Source organism: Pelodiscus sinensis, chromosome 3 (genome assembly GCF_049634645.1).
Source record: "Pelodiscus sinensis isolate JC-2024 chromosome 3, ASM4963464v1, whole genome shotgun sequence".
Taxonomy (NCBI): Eukaryota; Metazoa; Chordata; order Testudines; family Trionychidae; genus Pelodiscus; species Pelodiscus sinensis.
This window is the reverse complement of record NC_134713.1, coordinates 137,334,388-137,355,920: the sequence shown is the minus strand read 5'-3', so window position 1 is coordinate 137,355,920 and position 21,533 is coordinate 137,334,388. Positions and strand designations below refer to the sequence as shown.

At 42.5% G+C, this 21,533-nt stretch overlaps 1 protein-coding gene across 2 annotated transcripts; it reads left to right on the top strand.

Annotated features, from left to right (window-relative positions):
* Window positions 1-4,003: 4,003 nt before the first annotated feature.
* LOC102450189 (sulfotransferase 6B1-like) lies at window positions 4,004-21,533 on the top strand. Of its 2 annotated transcripts, none has more exons than XM_025188781.2 (7): window positions 4,004-4,604; window positions 8,867-8,988; window positions 10,847-10,936; window positions 11,665-11,791; window positions 14,559-14,653; window positions 16,317-16,473; window positions 17,409-21,533. In XM_025188781.2, exons 1-7 carry the CDS (start codon window positions 4,409-4,411, stop codon window positions 17,429-17,431), a joined length of 810 nt encoding a protein of 269 aa, XP_025044566.1. In that variant the 5' UTR covers window positions 4,004-4,408; the 3' UTR covers window positions 17,432-21,533. The 2 variants fall into 2 exon arrangements, with proteins under 2 accessions (XP_025044566.1, XP_006131365.1); XM_006131303.4 differs by having other exon boundaries at window positions 4,012-4,604; window positions 17,422-21,533.

Below are 21,533 nucleotides of genomic sequence, written 5' to 3'. Positions count from 1 at the left end.
AGGATGGCAGTCTGGGTGGGAGGGTGCAGGGAACTAAAGCCCTTACTTGGTACAGCTCCCATTTGGTAGGGTGAAAAGGTGGTTTACAGTCACTCTGCACTTGTAGACACCACTTCCTGTCTCTCCCATTGTCTGCAATTTCTGGCCAATGGGAGTGGCAGGGGAAAAGCTTCCTTGCTCTATCAGCAATGCATGTGGCTCCAGCCTGAGGCAGGGAGGAGGAGTGGCAGCGATGGAGCCATGTTTCCCTCTTTGGCAGCAGAGGCAGCACACTTTCATAAAGCAGCCCTGCTTCCTACCATAGTGGGGAGCTAGTGCTTGCGCTCCAGCCCCACAGGGAACTCTGAAGCTTGGAGGCTCACCAGGGGCTGGTGTGTGAGTACCAGCTTGTCCTGCTGCAGGGGGAAGCCCCAGGCCTCACTGTGGGCAGGAACAAGGTAAACCAGAAGCAAACAACAGGGGATCGAGAAGTGGGGATTTTTTGTGGAATGGGAGAGCAGAGAGTGACATAGAAAGTTTTCTTTTAATAGTGCTCATTCTGTTTTAGTAGGTATGATTCTGGGCATAGATAACTACACTTTGGAAAGTAGAATTGTTTAGTAACTGTTTAGCCAGTTTCAGATCTTTGTGCTGAAGACCAATAGGTAGGCAATTTTATTGGGGGGAAGGCACCCCATAAGTCTGGAAAATGGTCAATGGCCGCACTTTTCTGTGGAGAGGGTACGGGGTTTAGGATGGAGGTTGGGTGCAGAAGGGCACATGGGGTAAGGGACTGAGGTGCAGGAGATGGTGTGAGGTTTGAGAGGGAGTTTGGGTAAAGAAGGGGATTGTGACTTGGGGCAGGGGATTGAGGTGTAAGGTCAGGGAGAGGATACGGGTGCAGGAGTGGATTCTGGCCTGGGGAAGGGTTGTATGAGGAGGTACTGGGTTTGGGAGGGAGTTGTGACCTGGCAGGGGGGTGCAGAGGGTTTGGAGGTGACCTGGGGAGGGAGATGGGGTGTGGGACAACCCATAGCACCTTTCTTATTCCCCCTCCTCACCTCATTCCCTTCACCTGAGAAGACAAAAGTAAACAGGTGTTGGATGCAGGAAAAGGAGACTTGATCTGAGAGTTTGGTCAACCTGCTGAAGCATGTGATGAGGAAGTTTGCTTTGCAACTAAAATAGTGTCTTAAGTAGACACTAGTAAGAGTTTTAATTTTTACTTTTCTTGTAACCATTTCTGACTTTTATGTCTCATTGCTTGAACTCACTCTCTCTTTTTGTGTTTTACTATTGAGTCCAATGTGCTATATATGAAATATAGTTAATTATAGATAACTGAAATACAGTAAAACTCCAATTGTCCAGCTTCCAGTGGTCCGGCACTCCCAATAGTCCGGCACCAACTGGAACCCGGAAGTGCTTCGGCCAGCTGGACAATTGGAGCTGCTCCGCGCCGCTTCCCCAAGTCCGCTGCTGCTGCTGAAACTGACCAGCTGTGGACTTGGGGAAGCGGAGCAGAGCAGCTGGGGTGCTGCCGGGTTGGTCCCGCAGTGATGCCCCTCTCTCCCCTACTCGGCGCCCAGCAGCACCCCAGCTGCTCTGCTCCGTTTCCCCACGTCAGCCGCTGCCACTGCCGCTGCCGAGCGGCTGACATGGGGAATCTGCATAGCAGAGCAGCTGGGGTGCTGCCGGGTTGGTCCCACAGCGCCGCCCCTCACCCCCCTGCTCAGCGCCAGGCAGCACCCCAGCTGCTCTGCCCGCCCTTCCCCAAGTCCACCACTGGTCAGTTTCAGCAGTGGCGTACTTGGGGAAGCCCTGGGGCAGAGCAGCTGGGGTGCTGCTGGGCTGGTCCTGCAGTGCCGCTGAGGTTGGCTCCACGGCTGCCAGGTTGGGGTGCTGCTGGGTTGGCCCCATGCTGCGCTGTTCCCCGCCCGACCCTCTCCCCCCGAAACCTGTCACAGCCCCCCTGCCGGAGTACCTCCTGATACTCCGGCATATCCGATAATCTGGCACCCCCTGGGTCCCAAAGGTGCCGGATTATCGGAAGTCTGTTGTATCTAGGTAGCTGTGTAAGGTAATAAATTGGCATGAGGGATGTAAATGAGTAGTCGACTAACAGATAAGCCTAGTTGAGTACTTGATACAGAGGCAGCAAAGGGGGGGAAGCAGGAACCAGTGCCAGGGGGAGGGGAGGGAAGCCAGCTTAAAAGCCAGTTCTCCCCCCAGCACAGTCTCCAGGGTCTGTTGGTGGCCAACTCGCACCAGGTCTGGGACCTACCCTTGCTGCAGCTCTGCATTTAAAATGTAGTAAGAGTTGGGCAGGCAGGCAGCCAGGGTCTTACTGCAATTAAACTGCAGAGCTGCAATGGGGGTAGCTCCTGGACCCGGCACAAGCCAGGACTGAGCTCCTTCCCTTCAGGACTGGCCCACAACATTTTGGCACCTGAGGCTGGGAGCTCAAATGACGCCCTCATGTCCCCTCGCTTGGGCCAAAACTTTGAAAGGTCTCAATTCTGCCTTCTTCCTGTTCTACTCCTCTCATGGCACTCCACCATCTCTGGGCATCTAGAACAGAGAGAATACATATGCACCAGCAGCAGACACAATTTTCTACACTCTGGGTCCTAGTGGTTCTCCCCCCCCCCCCCCCAAGTCTGGCATCTGAGGCGGCCGCCTTAGTTTGCCTCATGGTAAGGCCAGCCCTGCTTCCCTTATTAACTAATCATGTTGTTGATAAAAATGTTATCGACTACACAATTAGTGAAATACCTGCTTCTTAACATCCCTAGTTGGCATGTTATTCTGTTAAAGGAATAATGGACTTAATATATTTCAACAGTTCTGGAAAGGCTGGGAACTACAGAACATACATTTTGGGGAGAAGATTCAGGACTGGGAGGGATGTGTAGGTGTCTCCCTGCAATATAACCAAAACATTGCTTAATTTGTAATGAAAGTGGTGCCAGAGTGCTGGGGTGGCGAAATTCAAGTGTCACGCAAGCAACCATGTAATGCTCTGGGGATGTTCCTCTGGCAGCCAAGTGATGTGTGAGTGGAGGGGAAGGGTTGTGCTGCTGCTTGAATCACATGAAAGAACTGATGCAATAAGCCTGGAGGTACTAGAACCATGAACTGCCAAGTTCAGAGGTGCCAGACTGGGTACAAATGAAGGTGCTGAAATAGGCTCAAATGATATACTGATCAGCACAGGTCAGAGCTCTGTGTAGCTAGCAGGCTACAGTCACAAGCAGGTACTTCAAGTGTGGCTTGCATGCTAAAAGACTTTGAGTGGCCAGGAGCTTGCTACTACAGCAAGGCATAGTAAGGCACCCAGGGCTACAGGGCAGGGATGAGATCACCCCTCACTCCTCCAGCTTGTTCTATGGTATTCCACCAGTGGACATAGTAAAATTGATTTCTAGCCTGTTTCTGCAGTGTGGAGTCTCTAAAGAATGCTGCTGAACGGGCTTGATTGGATTCTCTTGAGTCCTTGGTGGATATGACAGGCTCTTATGTGGCGAAGCTTCAGAGTAGCAAGTAAGTCTGTAACAGGAAAAACTTAAAAAACAACAAATAGTCTAGTAGCACTGTGAAGACTAACAAAACATGTAGATGGTATCCTGAGTGTTCGTGGGCACAGCCCACTTCTTGGAGGGTTAATACTAGAAATTGGGATATCCAGGTATCATAATGAAGGCTGTCTGGTTGGTTTTTGCCATGTGAGGGTTTTAGGTATCATTATTAATCTTGGAGGAGAAGCTCAGCTGTGCCACAGGATTACTGGTTTTTAAAGTTACAGACTAACAGGTTACTCCTCTGAGGCTTATAGGAGAAAGTTAGGCACAGTCTTTACTAGGAGATCCGAACACAGTCCCCCTCCCCTCCTTTAGTTCTCCTTTTATTTCCTTTTATTGCGGTGACTCAGCCAGTTTTGCAAGTTGTGGTTCTCACGCGAGCAGCGGCTACTCCCAGATTCCAGAGATCCGGGGGAAACTTTACAACCGGGGTTAGGCCAAAGGGCGTTATCATACCACGTGGAGGTTAAGGGATTGGACTCACACCGTTTGTTTCTCTCCCTTACCACGCTGTTTACTTATGCCTCCCAGGGCCATTCGCAAAGCGGGCCCTTCCGCGCAATCCTCCGCGCTAGGGGGCATCAGTTCAAGGTCCAGAGTTCATCCCAGAAGCTTGTCATTCAAGACTTGCTGTGGTTGTGATTTTTTTCTTATTGGGCAGAGAAAAGGGGGCTAGGCAGTGGATAAGCCAGTGAGATTGTATGTAAGAGATTCTCGTCAACCCTTCCCCCCCCCCCCCCACCACAAAGAAAACTGGAGACACAGTTAAAGGGCGGAGTCCGGTCGCAAATTTGGAGAAGTTGCAGTTTTGCTCGCTGCAACGGCAAACGGCGCAGCAAAGTCCAGCCATGGCTTCGAACCCCATTCTTAGGGAAATAAACCAGTTTTTTGAGAGCGTTAAAGAAAAAAAACCCGAGGAGCTGTTGATCACCTTCAAGGGGGTGCTTTACCCTGGCGGGTTATGTTCCGCTGAGAACTTCCAAGCCTTGGAACGGATGGAATTCAGAAAAGATGATGTGATCCTAGTCGCCTATCCTAAATGTGGTGAGTGTGGCTGCTGGTTGGTGCAGACTTGAAAGGAAAAGTGCTTAGATGTCAAATCCGCGTGATCATTTACTAAGAATGCAGAAAAGCGCTGAGACTCAAATGCTACACGCAGTAAATCCCTCATTTGCCACAGAGAAGCAGCGTATCAGTGAGCCAGCGTTCTTTCCTCTTGCATAATATCAAATTTCTGGTTAACGTAGCAGTGATTTTACTACCAGGATAGAGGCATGCTGTTGGATGTGGGACAACAAATACAAACAATCGTGCAGGGTTATAGAGCTCTTAATTGTACAACTATCAGGAAATCTTAAGTGCTTCTTATAGCTGCTCTACTTCATCCCTTTTCTGCATATGTATCATTAGAATGGTATATGGTTAAGTAACGGGGGTCAGTCAACAGAATGCAGAGCCAGGACAGACTCTGAACTGTTCCCAAAACTTTTGTTACAATAATAATTCACTCTTGGCAGGCTTGAAGCTATGCAAAGGTATAATGAAGCACAGTCCACGCCACTAGTTTAGAACAGAGACCATAAGATGGTTGAGACACAGGTAATGAAGGGAATCAGCTCCCATTGAAGTTAAGCCAATGCTCAGCACTTTTGAAAATCCCACTGTAAATTGACATGAATTTGAGATGGGATTCTGAAAGGAAGGACTTGGTAGCACATATTGTGAAGAATAATTTAGTTGATGGAGGAGAAAAAGAAGATTCTTCTAAGGCAATTGAATGGGAATCTGACTGGCTAATAGGTGATCTTTGTTCAAATTATATAGGAAACTAGCAGATATACCTGGCATTTGTGGGTCCATAACTCAATTCAGTTTTTGTTTTGGAAAATAATAGGAGAATGTGTGTGCTTTATTTAAATGATGATATTTTCAAAAATACAATGCTATTTTTATGAAGTACATTTTTATTTCAGATTTCTTTAAAAAGGGATTATTAAAATGTTTAATTTTTGTTAGTAAATATTTTAAAATGGGAATTCCATCAAGTATTTTTTTTTCTTCATCCCTATAAACTCTAATCGCTCACAATGTTATAACATAAAAGGGCTATAGTTAATTTGGTTTCCAGTAATATTTTCTTCTAGTTTTCAGTCCAAAAGCACTGATTTAGCTGTACCAAAACAGAGCTTTACTCAAAATTTCTCCATTTTATCTCTTTCCTGTATGGTTTATTGAAAAGCAAACCTATTCCAGGTTCATCCTATTTTTCTGGCTCATCTTGGTTCAGTCTCTTTCAACATGCACTCAGTTATGTCAATTTTGAGGACTGTACTTAATTTGATGATTCTCTTTTCTGTTTGGTTTTTATGAGAAGCAATTCCATTCCAGGGACATCCAATTTTCCTGGCACAACCAAACTCTTACATTGTTTTTAAGTCATGATAAATTGTATGCCAAATGTTGTGGTCCTAGCTTACCATTTAGGAGGAGGAGTTCATCATACAGACAAACTCTTTAAAATATATAGTGGTTTTAACCAGTGTGTCTATAAAAAACTATACTTTTGTCCTTGCAACATATAGACATGGATAAAAAAAAAGCACTTACATTATAACTCCATTTACTAAAGAAACTATTCTTGGAGCTGAATCTTTTTTTTTTCCTGGCAGAGCCATAAGATGAGCAATTGTAGAGAGATTGTTCATAAGAGATCCAGGTAAAATTTCCAGTTAATTTATAGGGTTTTTATTCAGCCAAAATTATACAAATCCAGGAAATCTCTGTCCATGTTCTCTTAATGTAGCTTAAAAGTAAACTGTAAAGAAAGAAAAAAGGCATCTCTTATACCTCCAGAGCTCACTGTCCTGGTTTTCTTTAACCATATCCAGTTTCCTCTTTTTGTGAAAACAAATCAGCCTCTTTTTTTTTTATGGGTCTGATAGTAGTTACTCCTGTTTGCCTTGTGTCGTGGAAATGCTCCTAGCTGGGAAACCAAAATCCACGATGGGACTTAAACCTTCATGTTCCAACTTGCTCTCCTGCCTGGTAGACTCTCCCCCCTCACACACTACTTTTGGAGATACATGTTGTTCAGTTCCCTTATCAATGTAGTATTCAGCCCAAGGCTGATGATTTTTTCAGAAGACTTGGTAGTATTTAGTTTAGTGTTAGCTTAGGCCAAGGCCATAAAGGAATGTAGGTGTGCAAATTCCATGTTTATGCACCAAAGCCCTACTTTTAGGCATCATCCAATCATCCCCCCTTAATCCTATAGACACGTAAATTTACTCAACACCTAACTTTTGCTGTAAGTTTCCTAGACACCTATGTTTCTTCCTCTGGGCAAATACACTGATGCCTCATGGAAGCACCCAAATGCCTTAGTGTGATCCTCAAGCCAGAGGGATGGGTAAAGGGGCCTCGGTGGGGCAGATCCAGCCTGCCAAGCTGGTAGATCCAGCCCATGGATACTCTGCCACTCCCCTGCCTCCAGGCCAATCAGAGCCTGGGGGCTGCAGGAGTGCGCAAAGTCTCTCGCTCCCTGCCCCCTCCTTGCAAGTGCCGTGTACCCCTTGCAGGGTGGAGGTGAGGAGTGAGAGACTTTGCGTGCTCCTCCCGCCCCCAGCCCCTCTTTGGCCTGGAGGTGGAGGAGCTTGTGAAATCTCCTCCTGCCCTGCAAGCGGGTGGTTGCCTAGAAGGAACTGCCAGCTGTTCAGAACAGCTGGCAGTTCTCTCTAGGGGGTGGGAAGGCGGGGGTAAAGACTTCACATGCTCCCCCAGCCTCAGGCCAATCAGGATCTGTGGGAAGGGGAACATGGGAGTGTCCTGACCCTGCCCCTTCTGCCTGCGGCTCTGCCCCTTTAGGGTGGCCTGGGGCCACTTAAAAAATTAGTGAAGTGAGCCCCTCGTCTAAAATTAGTGCCCACTCCTGAGATAGGCACTGTCCAAACTGTGTTGTTTATAGGGCCTGATCCAGTATCTACAGTATCCGGTATCTAACGGCACAAAATGACTTGTTCAGGGAAGGGGGCAGATTATGTTTTTCTAAAAGTATGTCCTAGGAATAGGTTCTTTCTGGCCCTGGAATCTGTGAACGTTTAGCTTAGTATATAAGATACTCACCTACATTCCCAGTTGAATTTTTCCTTCTTCCTGATGAGAAGAAGGGGCTCGAATTGGGCTTTCCCAGTGCAGGAATTTTGTGACTGTGAGAGTGTTTCAGAGAAATTGCTTAAATCTGTTATCTTCACTTCTCCATTCTTTAGCTTGCTGTGAAGGTGCCCTCCACCTTATCGCAACAGGGTCTAAGCCACCATGAGTACATCTACACTGCAATAACAAATGTGTTTCACCAAGCCTTGGAGCCTAGGTCAATGGATTCAAACTCACGGGTGTTGGGATATGAAGCTAAAACTAGCAGTATAGATATCTGTGTGGGCCTAGAGCCTGGTTTGTGAGACCTTTGTGCGGTTTCAGAGCCCAGGCTCTCTTGAATCCAAACATCTACACTGCTGTTTTTAGCCACATAAGCCTGACGGCTGTGTCTACGCTGGGCCACTTATTCTGGAAAAGCAGCCGCTTTTCCGGAATAAGCTGTGAGCTGTCTACACTGGCCGCTTGCTTTTCCAGAAAAGCAATGATGATCTAATGTAAAATCGTCATTGTTTTTCCGGAAAAACTATGCTGCTCCCGTTCGGGCAAAAGTCCTTTTCCGGAAAAACTGTTCCGGAAAAGGGCCAGTGTAGACAGCACAGTAATCTTTTCCGCAAAAAAGCCCTGATCGCGAAAATGACGATCGGGGCTTTTTTGCGGAAAAGCGCGTCTACATTGGCACGGACTCTTTTCCGGAAATACTTGTAACAGAAAAACTGTTCCGTTTTAAGCATTTCCGGAAAAGGGTGCCAGTGTAGACGTAGCCAGAGTGTGGGTGCCATGGGGGTTTTATTGCAATGTAGGCATATACTTGCACGGTGTTCACAAACTGTATGTAGCAGAAGCAGCAGCCTTTAAATGCTTATAAGGGTTGCCATTAAATGCACATAGTGTAAATAAAGTACAGTTGTTGGGGGAATATGTAGCTTATAATTACCAAAGCACAAGATTTCTCCACCTTTAATGTTGCATTAAAGAAACACCAGTGTAAAAATCAGACTTTTGTCTATATATTATTTATCTATAACTGTTATAAGTTATCTGGAGCATCTACAAGTTATATATGGCTGTTTAGAAAGTTATGCTGGATATTTAACAGGGTGCCGGTCTGAAATCCCCTCTTGGCACCTTCTAGCAGTTATTTTTTGTTTCAGGAACTAACTGGGTTCGACAAATTTTAAATGACTTGACATCTGCAACTTCAAAGAAAAAGGAGGAGGCATCACCAATAGAGCTTGTACAAATGCTTGAATTTGGAGCACCAGACAAATTTCAGGTCAGCACCAGACAAATTTCAGGTCTCATTAAGCTTATTTTTAGCAGACAGTATTTTTAAATGTCTCTATGTTATTAAAGTACAAAACACTTTACAAATGAGAGATACACTTCCACATCAAGAAATTTGAAGTTAATTCTCAATTACTTTTTACATGTAGGAATATATTATCTTCAAACACAGGCAAATGAGTGTGATTTGAAGTGAAATTTATTTTAGTGTACAAAAAGAACAGAAGTTGATTTTAACTCTAATCTGGACTTTGTATCACTGTAGTAGAATTTCAGATTCTTAGTATAAATTTTGAATGCTGGTATTTTAAACATATTTCATAATCTTATGAGGAGAAAAGATTAATGAAACCATTAGCTGATTATTCCTGGTTTTTATCTATCCTAGTTTAAGGTGCGATTTTTTTTTTTTTAAGTAAAATTAAGCCTACGCCTAAGTATTTGCAGGATCAGGGGAACATGTGACTCTTAACAGTGTATATGGCTATATCAAAATGCAGGACAATGTAGCACTTTAAAGACTAACAAGATGGTTTATTAGATGATGAGCTTTCGTGGGCCAGACCCACTTCCTCAGATCTGAGGAAGTGGGTCTGGCCCACGAAAGCTCATCATCTAATAAACCATCTTGTTAGTCTTTAAAGTGCTACATTGTCCTGCATTTTGCTTCAGCTACCCCAGACTAACACGGCTACATTTCTATCACTATATGGCTATATGTGTGTAATATAATGCAAACCATGTATAGTGACACCTGATAAACAAACTTTTCTTTAAGTGGGTTTAAAAGTAATGTAGGAGTCAGATAGGAGCAGTGTTCCCTATAAGCTGTGTGCTTGTGCGGCCGTTCAGGAGAGATTCATATGCTGCCCAGCTGATTAGCAGAGCACCCACAGCTAGGTTTTTTGTTTCTACTGGTGATGCACATTCACACATGCCTTGATGCACATTAAAGTGCATTCTGCACATGAATGGAAAAGATTAGAGAGAACATTGGTTAGGAGAGCACTGGATCTGTCTTCAGGTAAGACATTTAACTCTCCTCTTCAATGTCCTCGTGTAAAACAGAGATATTATTTGTTTTTGTCTTAGGGATGCTGTGAGACTTTATTCATTAGTGTTCGAAAATATTTGAGAACCTTAGTTAAGACACATGTGGGCTGATAGCATGGGACAAAACCAAAGTTAAATCTGAGACAGTGTTGCAGGCCTGAAAGAGAATCCTACAAATAGAGCAACTGGTGCACAGGAGAAAAGCAGTGGCTAGTACAAATTACACGGGGGTAGCCAATATGGCCCCCCCTAATATATATTCTCTATTTACTACATGAGAAAATTCACTGTTAATGCTTATTTTTTCCATCACCCCGTCTGAAGCTCTTGTCTAAAGTTCACAGGAGGGTGTAGAGTCCCCCTGTATATGTTTTCTGCAGCAGCAGTCACAAGTGCATGCTCTGTTTCTGTTGCTTTGGGCCTAAATGTTCACACATAAAATGGCATAAAAGCGAGACCTTTACAGTCATTATGAATTAATCGAAAGAACAATGTAAACAGTTTTTTCTTTAACTATCTGGCCTTTCTATGCTACTGTTTTGGGACAATTTTCAAATCTGCTTAAAAACAATGCAGTTTTGCAAGAAATTAGGTTTTAATAACAATGTCCTCTAGATGACATTTATGAAGGATGAGAAGAACCGGGAACAGACACTACAGTTACCAATAAACAATATATTCACGCAAAAGAGATTTTTAGATTAAATGTATACATATTGTAAATAGTCAATATATTTGAGGTAGAAAAATTGTGGTTCCCCTTTTTTACACATATACTTCTTATTTTGATTTAGAAAATAAAAAATTCGTCCTCGCCACGTGTTTTTATCACACATCTCCATTATGATAATATCCCCAAGGCTGTTTTTGACATTAAAGCAAAGGTAAGTGAGCATTTTAATAATGGTGGATATTATCCACTTTCCAAGCAACTCCCAGTTTTCCCCGGTAAAAGTTTTTTGTAGGATTGCCTGGAAAACAAGAATTCAGTTTCACAAAAAATGCAAGGTTTTGGTATTGGAATGTAACTAAGAAATTTTGAATATTTTGATGAAAAACCAGAGAGAGGGAAAGAAAAAGGGAAAAAGAGAAAAAATAATGGACTCAAACCTGTGTCAGTAATTTCCCGGTTGAATGCCTAACACGGGATCTTCGCTTCGCTATGTTTGTGTCTCCCTTCCTCCCATATTAACAAGAAATAAAGACATTTCTGGGAAAACTTTTGGCCAGTCAGCATTTTCTGGTGAAAAAGCATTTAACTGAAGACCAGTTCTGTAGCTCTACTTGACTTCCTCAGATCCCACAATCCAACATTGTTCATTATAACAGGGTAGTAAATGGAATTGATTTTTTTTACTGATTGCTGTTTGCAATTCACATGTAGAGGTCACATCTTAAATACCAGTTCTGCAAAGTGACCCGGTATGAGAGAGCCCTTATTGCTCCATGAAGGTGTAAAGTCTGCCCGCACAAATCAGTTTGCAGGATTGGGGTCTCACTTTCCAAATTTCAGTTCCTGTAAGAGCTGATATATATATTTTAATGCAGGACTCTTGAGATCAAAGGTTACCTTAAAATACCAAAGACTCATTTGTCTTTGTTGTTTCTAAAGATAGTGGTGATATTTCGAAATCCAAAAGATGCAGCGGTATCATATTACCACTTCTACAACAACAATCCTGGGCTTCCAACTATCAGCTCCTGGGATGAGTTCTTTCAGAAGTTCATGAGTGGAGAAGGTACAGTTATTAGATCTTTGCAGTGTTTCTCAGTGGCATGCACAAGGCCTGTATTACAATGTTCTCAACTCTCCTTTGGTCCACAGCCCAAAATGGGAATCTGTGGCCCTCCTGTTAAAATTAATCCCAAATGGATTCAAAGTAATGATCTGGTTTGGGGACTTGGAGCTGAGGAGTTGAAGGTGCTTCTCTCTTCTCCAACCTTGGTATGGTGCTCACAATGGATAGCATCGCTTTAGAGCTATTTGCATAGTCAGAGGGCAGTACAGTAGAAAGGGTACTGTCCCTAACATGCTGAGGCTAAATTCCAGCTTTACTTTCCCTTCTGGAAGGCATAACCTTTCTTGTGATTTCTCATCTTATGAAGGAGCACATACCCTTTTGCTGTCAGCTCCTTTTTCCCCTCTTGCTTTGAATCTCTGAGCATAGATACACATTTTAGATCAACTCAAAGTCAGACTTTTGAAGGGATATAAGTGCCTACAAATGCAGGTAGATACCTAGTGATATTTTAAAAAGCACCTACGTGCCTAATTCCCACAGACTTCAAGCACTTTTGAAAATTCTACCAGGCACCTGTCTGCCTATAATATCCAAATCACTTTTGAAAGTAGGATTTAAGTTTTCTAAGTCCCTTAGGCACACTTGAAAATTTGGCTCTTTATGTATAATCGAGCAGTGGTTTGTGATACAACTGAATAGATAAACCCCTTTCTGTAAACTGAAGAACTCCAGCATTAGTCTCAATATCATCTGCTGATAAATAGTACTAGTATGCGGGGAGGAAACAGTATTCCATAGAAAGTTCACATAATCAAAACAATGGGAACAGACATGAATTGCAGAAATCCTGTCATGTCAGGGAGCTCCATAGCAATCAGGCTGAAACAGTCTCAAGGAAAACCATGAGAGTAACTTGCATTTCAAGAGAAGTTCTCTTGTAAAGGGGGAAGAAAGGAGACTGTAAAAATGTTATAGATTTTGTGCATTTCTCCTTGTTACCTTCAGATCTAAAGTTCCATGCTAAAATTAAATAATGTTTTATGTCACTGCTGGCTCCTCAAATTCCATCTAGGATTTATGAATCAACTTGGGCTCTTTTCTTCTTCACCACTGCCACTAGCGAGCAGGACTCTGCAGGCCAGACTGCACCCTTAGTAACATATGCACAACCCCATTGGCCTGTAGTTGCAATTAGGGTTGCCAAATGGTTTAACAAAACATACTGACACCTCCCTTCCTCCCCCAAAAGAAAACACTTGGAAAAAATTCTGTTGAGGAAAAAAAAAGGGGGGGGGGGAGACGGGACCAAAGTTAAGCCAAAAAAAAAAGGGGGCGCTGCACCTTTAAATGGCCCCGTGCTCCTCACACCTCTGCCAGATGCGGCAGAGGAAAATCGTCCCCCTGGGCTTCCATCCGTGGGAAACAGGAAATACTAGACATTTCATATGTCTGGTATTTTCTGTTTTTTTTTAATCTGATGGGGGACCCAAATAACCGACAGACTGGGTGAAAACCGGACACCTGGCAACCCTAGTTCCACTTTTGGCAAGCTGTTTTGATGATGCAGCACAAGATGGAATAGATTCCAGCTCATAGGCTCCTAACTGCTGATTTGGCAGAGCTAAAAGGAGCGAAAAGCATTAAAGATGTATTGTCTTTCCTTGTGTAAGCAGAGAGGGCACTGCATACACTCAGGGACACAGACCTCTTGAGTAAGAAGCTGCCTTGTTTTACATACTCATTTTGCAGAGAACTGCATTTTAGCTAAATATTGAGCCACCCTCTGTTAGACAAGCTGCTCGATGCTGAGGTGCATTTCAGGAACATTGCTGTGTCCATGTACAATATAGGCAAAGTCTCTTTATTTCACCCCTTTTTGTGCAGTTATGTCAGGAAAGATACCAAAAATCAGCTAGATCTGGCCAGCTGAGAAATCCTCTGATGTAGGAGAGCTCTCCATGGATAGAAAGCTGACATACTTGCTGCTTGTACTGCTCTCCTGCTAAATTTGGCAAAGTGGTAGTGTCAGATAACTAACCTTAACTGGCAAATAGTCCCTTGGGGACCTTGCCATTTACCTTAGGTTAAAGTAGGCTTTAAGCTGCTTGAAGTTACCTTGGAGCCAGGTCTGAGCTGGGCAGAGAATCAGGAAACCATAATAAGTTTCTTGACAGCTTCTGCAACAAATGGAGGAAGTTTAATATAGCTAATAATCAGTGACATGATTATTGGAAAACAGAAGCTAATTGTTAATAGTTTCTAAGGATCTACACCTGCAAACACTTATACACATGAGTAAAATTTACTCTCATTAATAATTCCACTAAAGTAAAGAAAATTATTCATATGGTGAATGTTTGCAAGACCTTTAATCTGTTGTTAGGCTAATTTTTTTAAACTTTCCTATTTCGCATATGCAGGATTAGCCTGGTTATGTGACAGACTAAACATAACACATGGCTGTTACTGATTACTACAAAATATATTCAATAATTAATTTGTTGTAAACAGATTTAAAAAAAACGTGTCCTGTAGAAACTATATGGTTTGCTTATTAAAAAAGAGAAATGAAAAGTCAAGTCTGGAGTGAATGATTTCCAAAATAACATCTGCCCCACAATAACAAACCACCACCAACAAAGAACAGAGCACTGAAGGATTAGAAGATCTCAGCTCTCCAGGACTCTATCTTGAAGTTCCCATGTAAATGGAGTAATTTAAATATACCTCTGTCTTTGACCTGTCTGCCTTAACTTCATTGTAGTCTGCTGGAGCTCGTATTTTGACCATGCTCTTGCCTGGAACAAACATATGGATGAAGAGAATATAATGATAATAACATATGAAGACATGAAAGAGGTAAATTAGTGTAGAAATTTAAAAATGGAAAGGCCCTATTGGGTCATGTACTTGGTTCTGATTGTAGAATTGCTCCCTTCATTTACATTCTCAAGCATCTTGCCTTGTCAGGTTTTCATTTTCTCCCAATCAAAACCATATTGAGCAGAGAACAGGTATATGATGTTGCAGCTGGTTTTCCCCATTTGCTAATAGATCTTTTAACGGCAGCCCAACTCCCTCCTCAAGCATGAAAACATTTTTGTCCCTGCAACATTAAGCATGTGCATGAGAGTGGTCCCATTGAATTCAGTGAGACTATTCACATGCTTGAAATTAAGCATGTCCATGTTTGCAGTTTGAGGATTTTAAACTAAATTTTCCAGGTTAGATAATATCAATATTGGTACAGAACAATACTAATTGATGCTGCTAGATAAATGTTATCAGTAGTAATCTAGGTTCCCCCTAAGAAGCTGTGCTGCCACACACACATTAAGCCTTGCACAGGGGTTCAGGGCTGCAGTAGGGAGAGATCTTTCCCCTAGCCCTGAAGGTGCTGGATCCGGCGAAAGGGAATCTCTCCTTGCTATCCTAGCAGAGAGCAACCAAGGTAAGCTGAGCCCTCCCTAACCCATTTTGTCTCCCCTGAGTCCTGAACACTCTGGTACCTCCCAAGGCTTCATCCCCAGGCCAGAGCCTGTACTTCCTCTGGCATGCCAGCCCACAGTCCTTCCCCAGAGTTTATACCCCCAGCCAGAGACCTTGCACCCCAACCCTCTGTCCCAACCCTGAGCCTCTCAACTCCACCCTCACCCTAGAGTCTGCATCCCCAGCTGGAGCACTTATACTCCTGCACCCCAACCTTCTGCCCCAGCCCTGAATCCCCCTCTCCCCCGTATTTAGAACCCTTTGCCCCACTCCTGCCATGTGAATTTTGTTATGTGCAGCAATAAGAAGGTGCACATCCCCTCCACAGTGGTGCACATAAGAAAATTCATTCTGTCCAGAGTTGGGAAATATTAGAGGGAACAAAGGGGCTGTGTCTAGACTGGCCGCGAGTATTTGCGCAAAAACACTGACTTTGTACTGTACAAAATCAGTGGTTCTTGTGCAAATATCCCTGAGCGGGAGCATCGGAGTAAGCCCTCTTGCGCAAGTATTCTTGCGCAAGAGGGCCAGTGTAGACAGACAAGTTAATTTCTTGCGCAAGAAGGCCCGATGGCTAAAATGGCCATCGGAGCTTTCTTGCGCAAGAGAGCGTCTACACTGGCACAGATGCTTTTGCGCAAAAGCAAATCTTTTGCGCAAAGGCACATGCTAGTATGGACGCTCTCTTGCGCAAATACTTTTAACGGAAAAACTTTTCTGTTAAAAGTATTTGCACAAAATCATGACAGTCTAGACGCAGCCAGGCAATAATTAGTACTAAAATCGAGACATGCAGAGGATCGAGCACATTCACTTACATTTTGCCATTTGAGCAAAGAAAGCACATTCCAAAATCTTATCTAAAGTAAATGCTGTTCCTGGAACCTCCTGAACTTAATATACTTCTCTAATGTTCTGCCTTTTGTATGGATCAGAATATCAATGACCTCAGTCATTTGACAAGACTGAGGAAAACATTTCTGGCATGTTTGCTCTTAGTCATCAATCACTCTGGCACATTCTTGTTTTTCAGAACTTATATGGAGGAGTGAAACAAATAGCTGATTTTTTGGGATTTTGTCTCCCTGAGGAAAAGATTCAGACTATTGCAGAGAATGCAACCTTCGAATCCATGAGCAACAAATCCCAAGAAACACATGGCAAATTTGCTCCCGTCCTCTTCAGAAAAGGTACATTTATACAGAGTAATGATATCAAAGAGCTGAGAGCAGGAATCAAAATTGGTCATGGGAGCTAATTAACATGTTTATGGCTTGATAAGGTACATAACTGTTGTGACCTTTTTAGGAGCTTCCAAATGTAGAATTAATCTGTTTAATTCATAGCAGATTTTCTTCTCTTGAAAATGGCCCATCCTTAGCCAGATGATCATTCAGGCATGGAAAGCTGTTCTTTCAAAATATTAGCTCTGTGGAACATGCCGTGGTTGTAGAAGGTGCATGCACATATACCTGTAAAATGCAGTGCAAAGGGTTTTCTTTAACCCTTCTTTTTCTGATAGGGCTCTTGTTGCTATATAATACGTGTGGGCTGTGTCTAGACTGGCCAGTTTTTCCGGAAAAGCGGCTGATTTTCCGGAAAAACTTGCCAGCTGTCTACACTGGCTGCTTGAATTTCCGCAAAAGCACTGATGTTCTACTGTAAGAAATCAGTGCTTCTTGCGGAAATACTATGCTGCTCCCGTTCGGGCAAAAGTCCCTTTTGCGCAAAAGGGCCAGTGTAGACAGCTGAGATTTGTTTTCCGCAAAAAAGCCCTGATTGCGAAAATGGCGATCGGGGCTTTTTTGCGGAAAAGCGCGTCTAGATTGGGCATGGACGCTTTCCCACAAAAAGTGCTTTTGCGGAAAAGCGTCCTGCCAATCTAGATGCTCTTTTCCGAAAATGCTTTTAATGGAAAACTTTTCCGTTAAAATTATTTTTGGAAAACCATGCTAGTCTAGACGTAGTCTAAGAGTTTAAGAACACCATCCACATTCATAAAGGTTGCAAGCCTTTCTGAAATATGGCAATAAGTTCAGCCTTTACAGCTGTTTGTGGCAGCATTAGATTGTTATCTACCTGATGTGATCTTGTACTTCCGGGAATAATTATTAATTTATTTCAGTGCTCTTTTTCAGGTACTGTTAAAGATTGGAAGAATCTGTTCACTGAAGCTCAGAGCCAAGAAATGGATGCCAAATTTGAAGAATGTTTAGCAGGAACGAAGCTGGGAGAAAAGATAAAATATGATAAATACTGCAAATACTAAATCTTTGAATGTCAGTATGGCTTACCATTTGCTCAGAAACATAATCTATTTTACTAGTTTTTGTCTGAGAATGCAGAAATTAAGATAGTTAGACTTTCATAAAAGTATTTGAAGATAAGAGATAAAGAGAACCTAAACATGAGACGCTTAAAATTTAAAAAAAAACTTGTTTAATTTTTTTTCAGTTACAGACTAACACGGCTACCCCTCGGAAACTTCTGAGACAGTAAATAAGGCTAGTGGGATGTCCATCTATAACTAACTGATACTTAGACTCTCCTGTGCATTCTGGAACATGAAGCAAGCCATTTTTCCTATTGCTGCCTGTGCAGACAAGATGTTTAACTCAATTGTAAATTGTCATCTTAGTGGCGGCAAGAACAATTTTTGCAATTGTTCTGCAGTTGATCATTCTTTATCCTCCAGGCCTTCTCTTCTCTCCAGATGGAATCCAATTTAAGATATACCTTGTGCTTTTGCTGTGACATAGCCAAACCACCATAGTCCTCTCTGTCTAACTGAGTCCACAGTCTGCTGACTTGTGCAATGCAACACGTCCACATTGAAGATATCTTGTAATCAGTGAGTTTTTTTAAATTCTTCTCAAACAAAGCATCTTTCTGTTTGTGTACTTCCAACATCTGCCACATTTCAGATGCGTACAGTAGTGTTGGTAGGGTAATAGTGTTGTATAATCTTTTTATTTTTCCAAGTGTTTGACAAGTGAGAAATTTATCAACTTGCTTTGCCAATTTTTCCTTCAGCTCTTTAGTAAAAGCAACAGAGTCATTAACATTCAAGTTGTTCTCCATCAAACACATCTGCCATTGTTCACCATTCTTTCCTAACTAATCTTGAACTTCTACATACAGATACGAAGTCCTACTTAGGTAGCTTCTGCTTTTATGCCCATAACAAATCTTTTTCATCCATGTTGGTATCCAGTATGATTGTCACCTGTAAAATCTAGTTTCTCCAGCATCAGCGGCAACCATCACTCTTCTCATCACAGAAGGGAAGTGGGGATACTAAGCAACCTTGCTTTACATTAACCATAAAATTCTTGCACCATTTCATGTCTTTGCTAATCTGATCAAATCTTTGTCTGCCAAGTCAGCAGACGGAATCAGGACACAATCTTCTGGAATATCAAAGTACTTCTCTGTTGACACTATTAAATCCTTTCATAAAATCAATGCAATTTGAAAGTGTTGGCATTCTAAACCTTTCTCAGTCAATCTTCTCAAAGTGAAAATCTGGTCTAAACATAATTTATCTGATTGAAATCCAACCTGGTCTTCCCTGAATACTTTCTCAACAACCATTCATCTGATTAAAAATGATATTGCAAAACACTTTTTCAGGTACCGCTAAGAGTGTCACTCATCCTGCAACAAAAAAACTTTAAAAAAACAGACTTCAAAGAGAAACTGCAGAGCTATAATTCATTTGCAAATTTGACACTATCAATTTAGGATTAAACAAAGCCTGTGAATGGCTAGCCAAGTGCAAAGAAGTTTCTCCTCTCTTGGTGTTCACTCCTCCACATCAGATGCTAGAAGTGGGCCACATCCTCCCTGATCTACTATTTCTTCATATCTTTCAGGGTATGTTCATAGTTCCAGCTAGCTGCACATAGCTTGAACATATTCCATCTAAGAGGCAACTTGTTTCTCTGAGATTAAAATCCTAGCATCTCATGTCTTCGCAATATGACAGCAGTTTGAGAATTGGTCTCTGTTCCAGATCCGAATGTTCTGAAAGTCCACAGTTATGGAACTCCCCTAGGTTTCCGTTTGGACTCATTTTTCATCTTCATTAGATCAGTGGTCTTCTACACATCCTGTATTTTCTGAGGCCTTGTATGATCTTGTAGAGTCCATTGATTTGATGGTAAAAGATCTTAGCCAAAAGTTGACAGGAGGCGGCATCAAGGGTTCTGTACTAGATCCGGTAATGCTTAATATAATTATTTAAAGGTCAGGAAAGATTAATGAAGTAGCAACATTTGCAAATTGCTAAATTACTGATGCTAATAGAGATCAAAGAGGACTGTGAGCAACTTCAGTGATAGCTATACATGCTAGGTGAAGGAAAATGAAGTTTAATATAATTAAATACACAATAATAGGCATCGGAGGTAAAATTTAAACTAGTTACACACACGATAAAGTTATTAAAAGTGTATCAAGCAGGACAGGGAGCCATTCTAGACAGCTTAACGAAGACCTCTGCTGAACGCACAGGTGTTTTCCATTGTTTTTTAAAAGCAAATATGAAGATGTGCATGGGGGACTGAATAATAAGGAAAATATTATAATGTCCTTCTATAAATCAGTAATACAGCCTCATCTGGAATCTTGTATGAAATACCAGTCACCCTGTCTCAAAAACATATTGCAGGATTAGAAGGGATTCAGAGAAGGATGAAAATGATTAACGACATGAAAAATCTCACCTGGAGAAACTGGAAAGGTTGTAACTGTTTACATAGGAAAGGACTATATCAAATAGTGAATGGCCTAAAGATGGCAGACCTGGACCTTCTCTTCAAGCTATCCTGCCCTGACGCACAAGCACCCTTTGGGCAGAGTGTTAAGAAACAGGGCATAACGCCCAAATTGGTTGTGAGTTTTACACTTAGATTTAAGCAACCAGTTTTCAAGTGTAAGTTCCTCAGTCATAACAACAGCCTACACCAGGAGTCACAGAGAGGACTGTTGTCGGGGAGGGGGAGAGGGCTGATATATGTTGCAATCCGGGTAAGCTTATCTTTGCCAAAGATGGTCCCTTACACCAAAGATCACAGCAATGTTCAGGTTACCCCTGCTCCAAAAGGTCCAGGTACTTACGCCGGATCAGTTGCACCTTAGATCTCACACTGAAGCCAAAGCTTGTAGCCATCTCTATACTAATCTATCTGCCCGTTTATTATATAGGAAATGAATTTTTTGCAAGGTTAAAGCGTAAACTGATATACACAGAAATTAGGCACAATCATAAATTCCAGTAAGTAATAAAAGAGGCTAGCATAAGCAAGCACCCTGGGTACATCTACACTAGAATAAAAGATCCATATCATTATCCCAATTGGCTTGAGTCAGCTGACAGGAGCTAGGATTGTGGGACTAAAAACTGCTATGTAGACATTTGGGCTTATGGTAGAACCAGAGCTCTGGGACCCTTCTCCTTCATGGAATTACTGTATTATAAATGCAAATGCTTGATTATTACTACCATATGCTACGAATATTATCAATGAGATTAATGAATGTAGCAACTTACTACTACTGAATACGGTTGAAATACTACTCATGTATTTAGAACTCTAATACACATTTTAAAATACTGACCAGGCCCAGCCTTAGGGCAAGGTGAGCAAGGCAACTGCACACCCGACTGCTCGTTTACTGCCCTGGCTGGCACATGGGGCTGTGTTAGAGTCACTTGACTAGTAGTAAACAAGGCTGGTGGCAACTAGAGTGTAGCTGCAGTATAACAAGCAGGCTGCTGGAGTCAGAATTACTGAACCCGGGTTGCTTGTCACATGCGTTTGGTGCATGCTGACTGGGAGCACCCAGGTAATTAACTGCAGCAGCAGAGCTCTTTAAAGCACCCAGGGCTGCAGGGAAGGCAGTAATACAACCTCTCATTAATCTAGATTGCACCTCAAAACTTAACAATGTTGTGCCTGCAAAGATTTATTTTTTGTTAACTAAATAAACAACCATAGAAACAGAAGCTGATTTTGCATGTTTTCAAGGAGCTGGGCGAATCGGTGGTGATGTAAAAATAATAGTTCTATAATAACTAACCTCTGATAATTGTCTGACCTGACAAGGCCCCCTCAGCTTGATGGCATTGTATGATTGGATGTAATTCTCTGCAGTTAAAAGACACAGTTGATGGAGACTGGCAGCATCTTCCAGCCTAACAAAACCCTCATTGTAGTTCTACTTATTTTCCACTGGAGTTGAACAT

Excerpts from the sequence above, each read along its gene's own strand:
- LOC102450189 (XM_006131303.4), top strand. The coding sequence starts at position 4,409 with ATGGCTTCGAACCCCATTCTTAGGGAAATAAACCAGTTTTTTGAGAGC. Across the intron at positions 8,989-10,846 it reads GAGCACCAGACAAATTTCAG|AAAATAAAAAATTCGTCCTC; the intron begins GTCAGCACCAGA and ends ATTTTGATTTAG. Across the intron at positions 11,792-14,558 it reads GAAGTTCATGAGTGGAGAAG|TCTGCTGGAGCTCGTATTTT; the intron begins GTACAGTTATTA and ends ACTTCATTGTAG.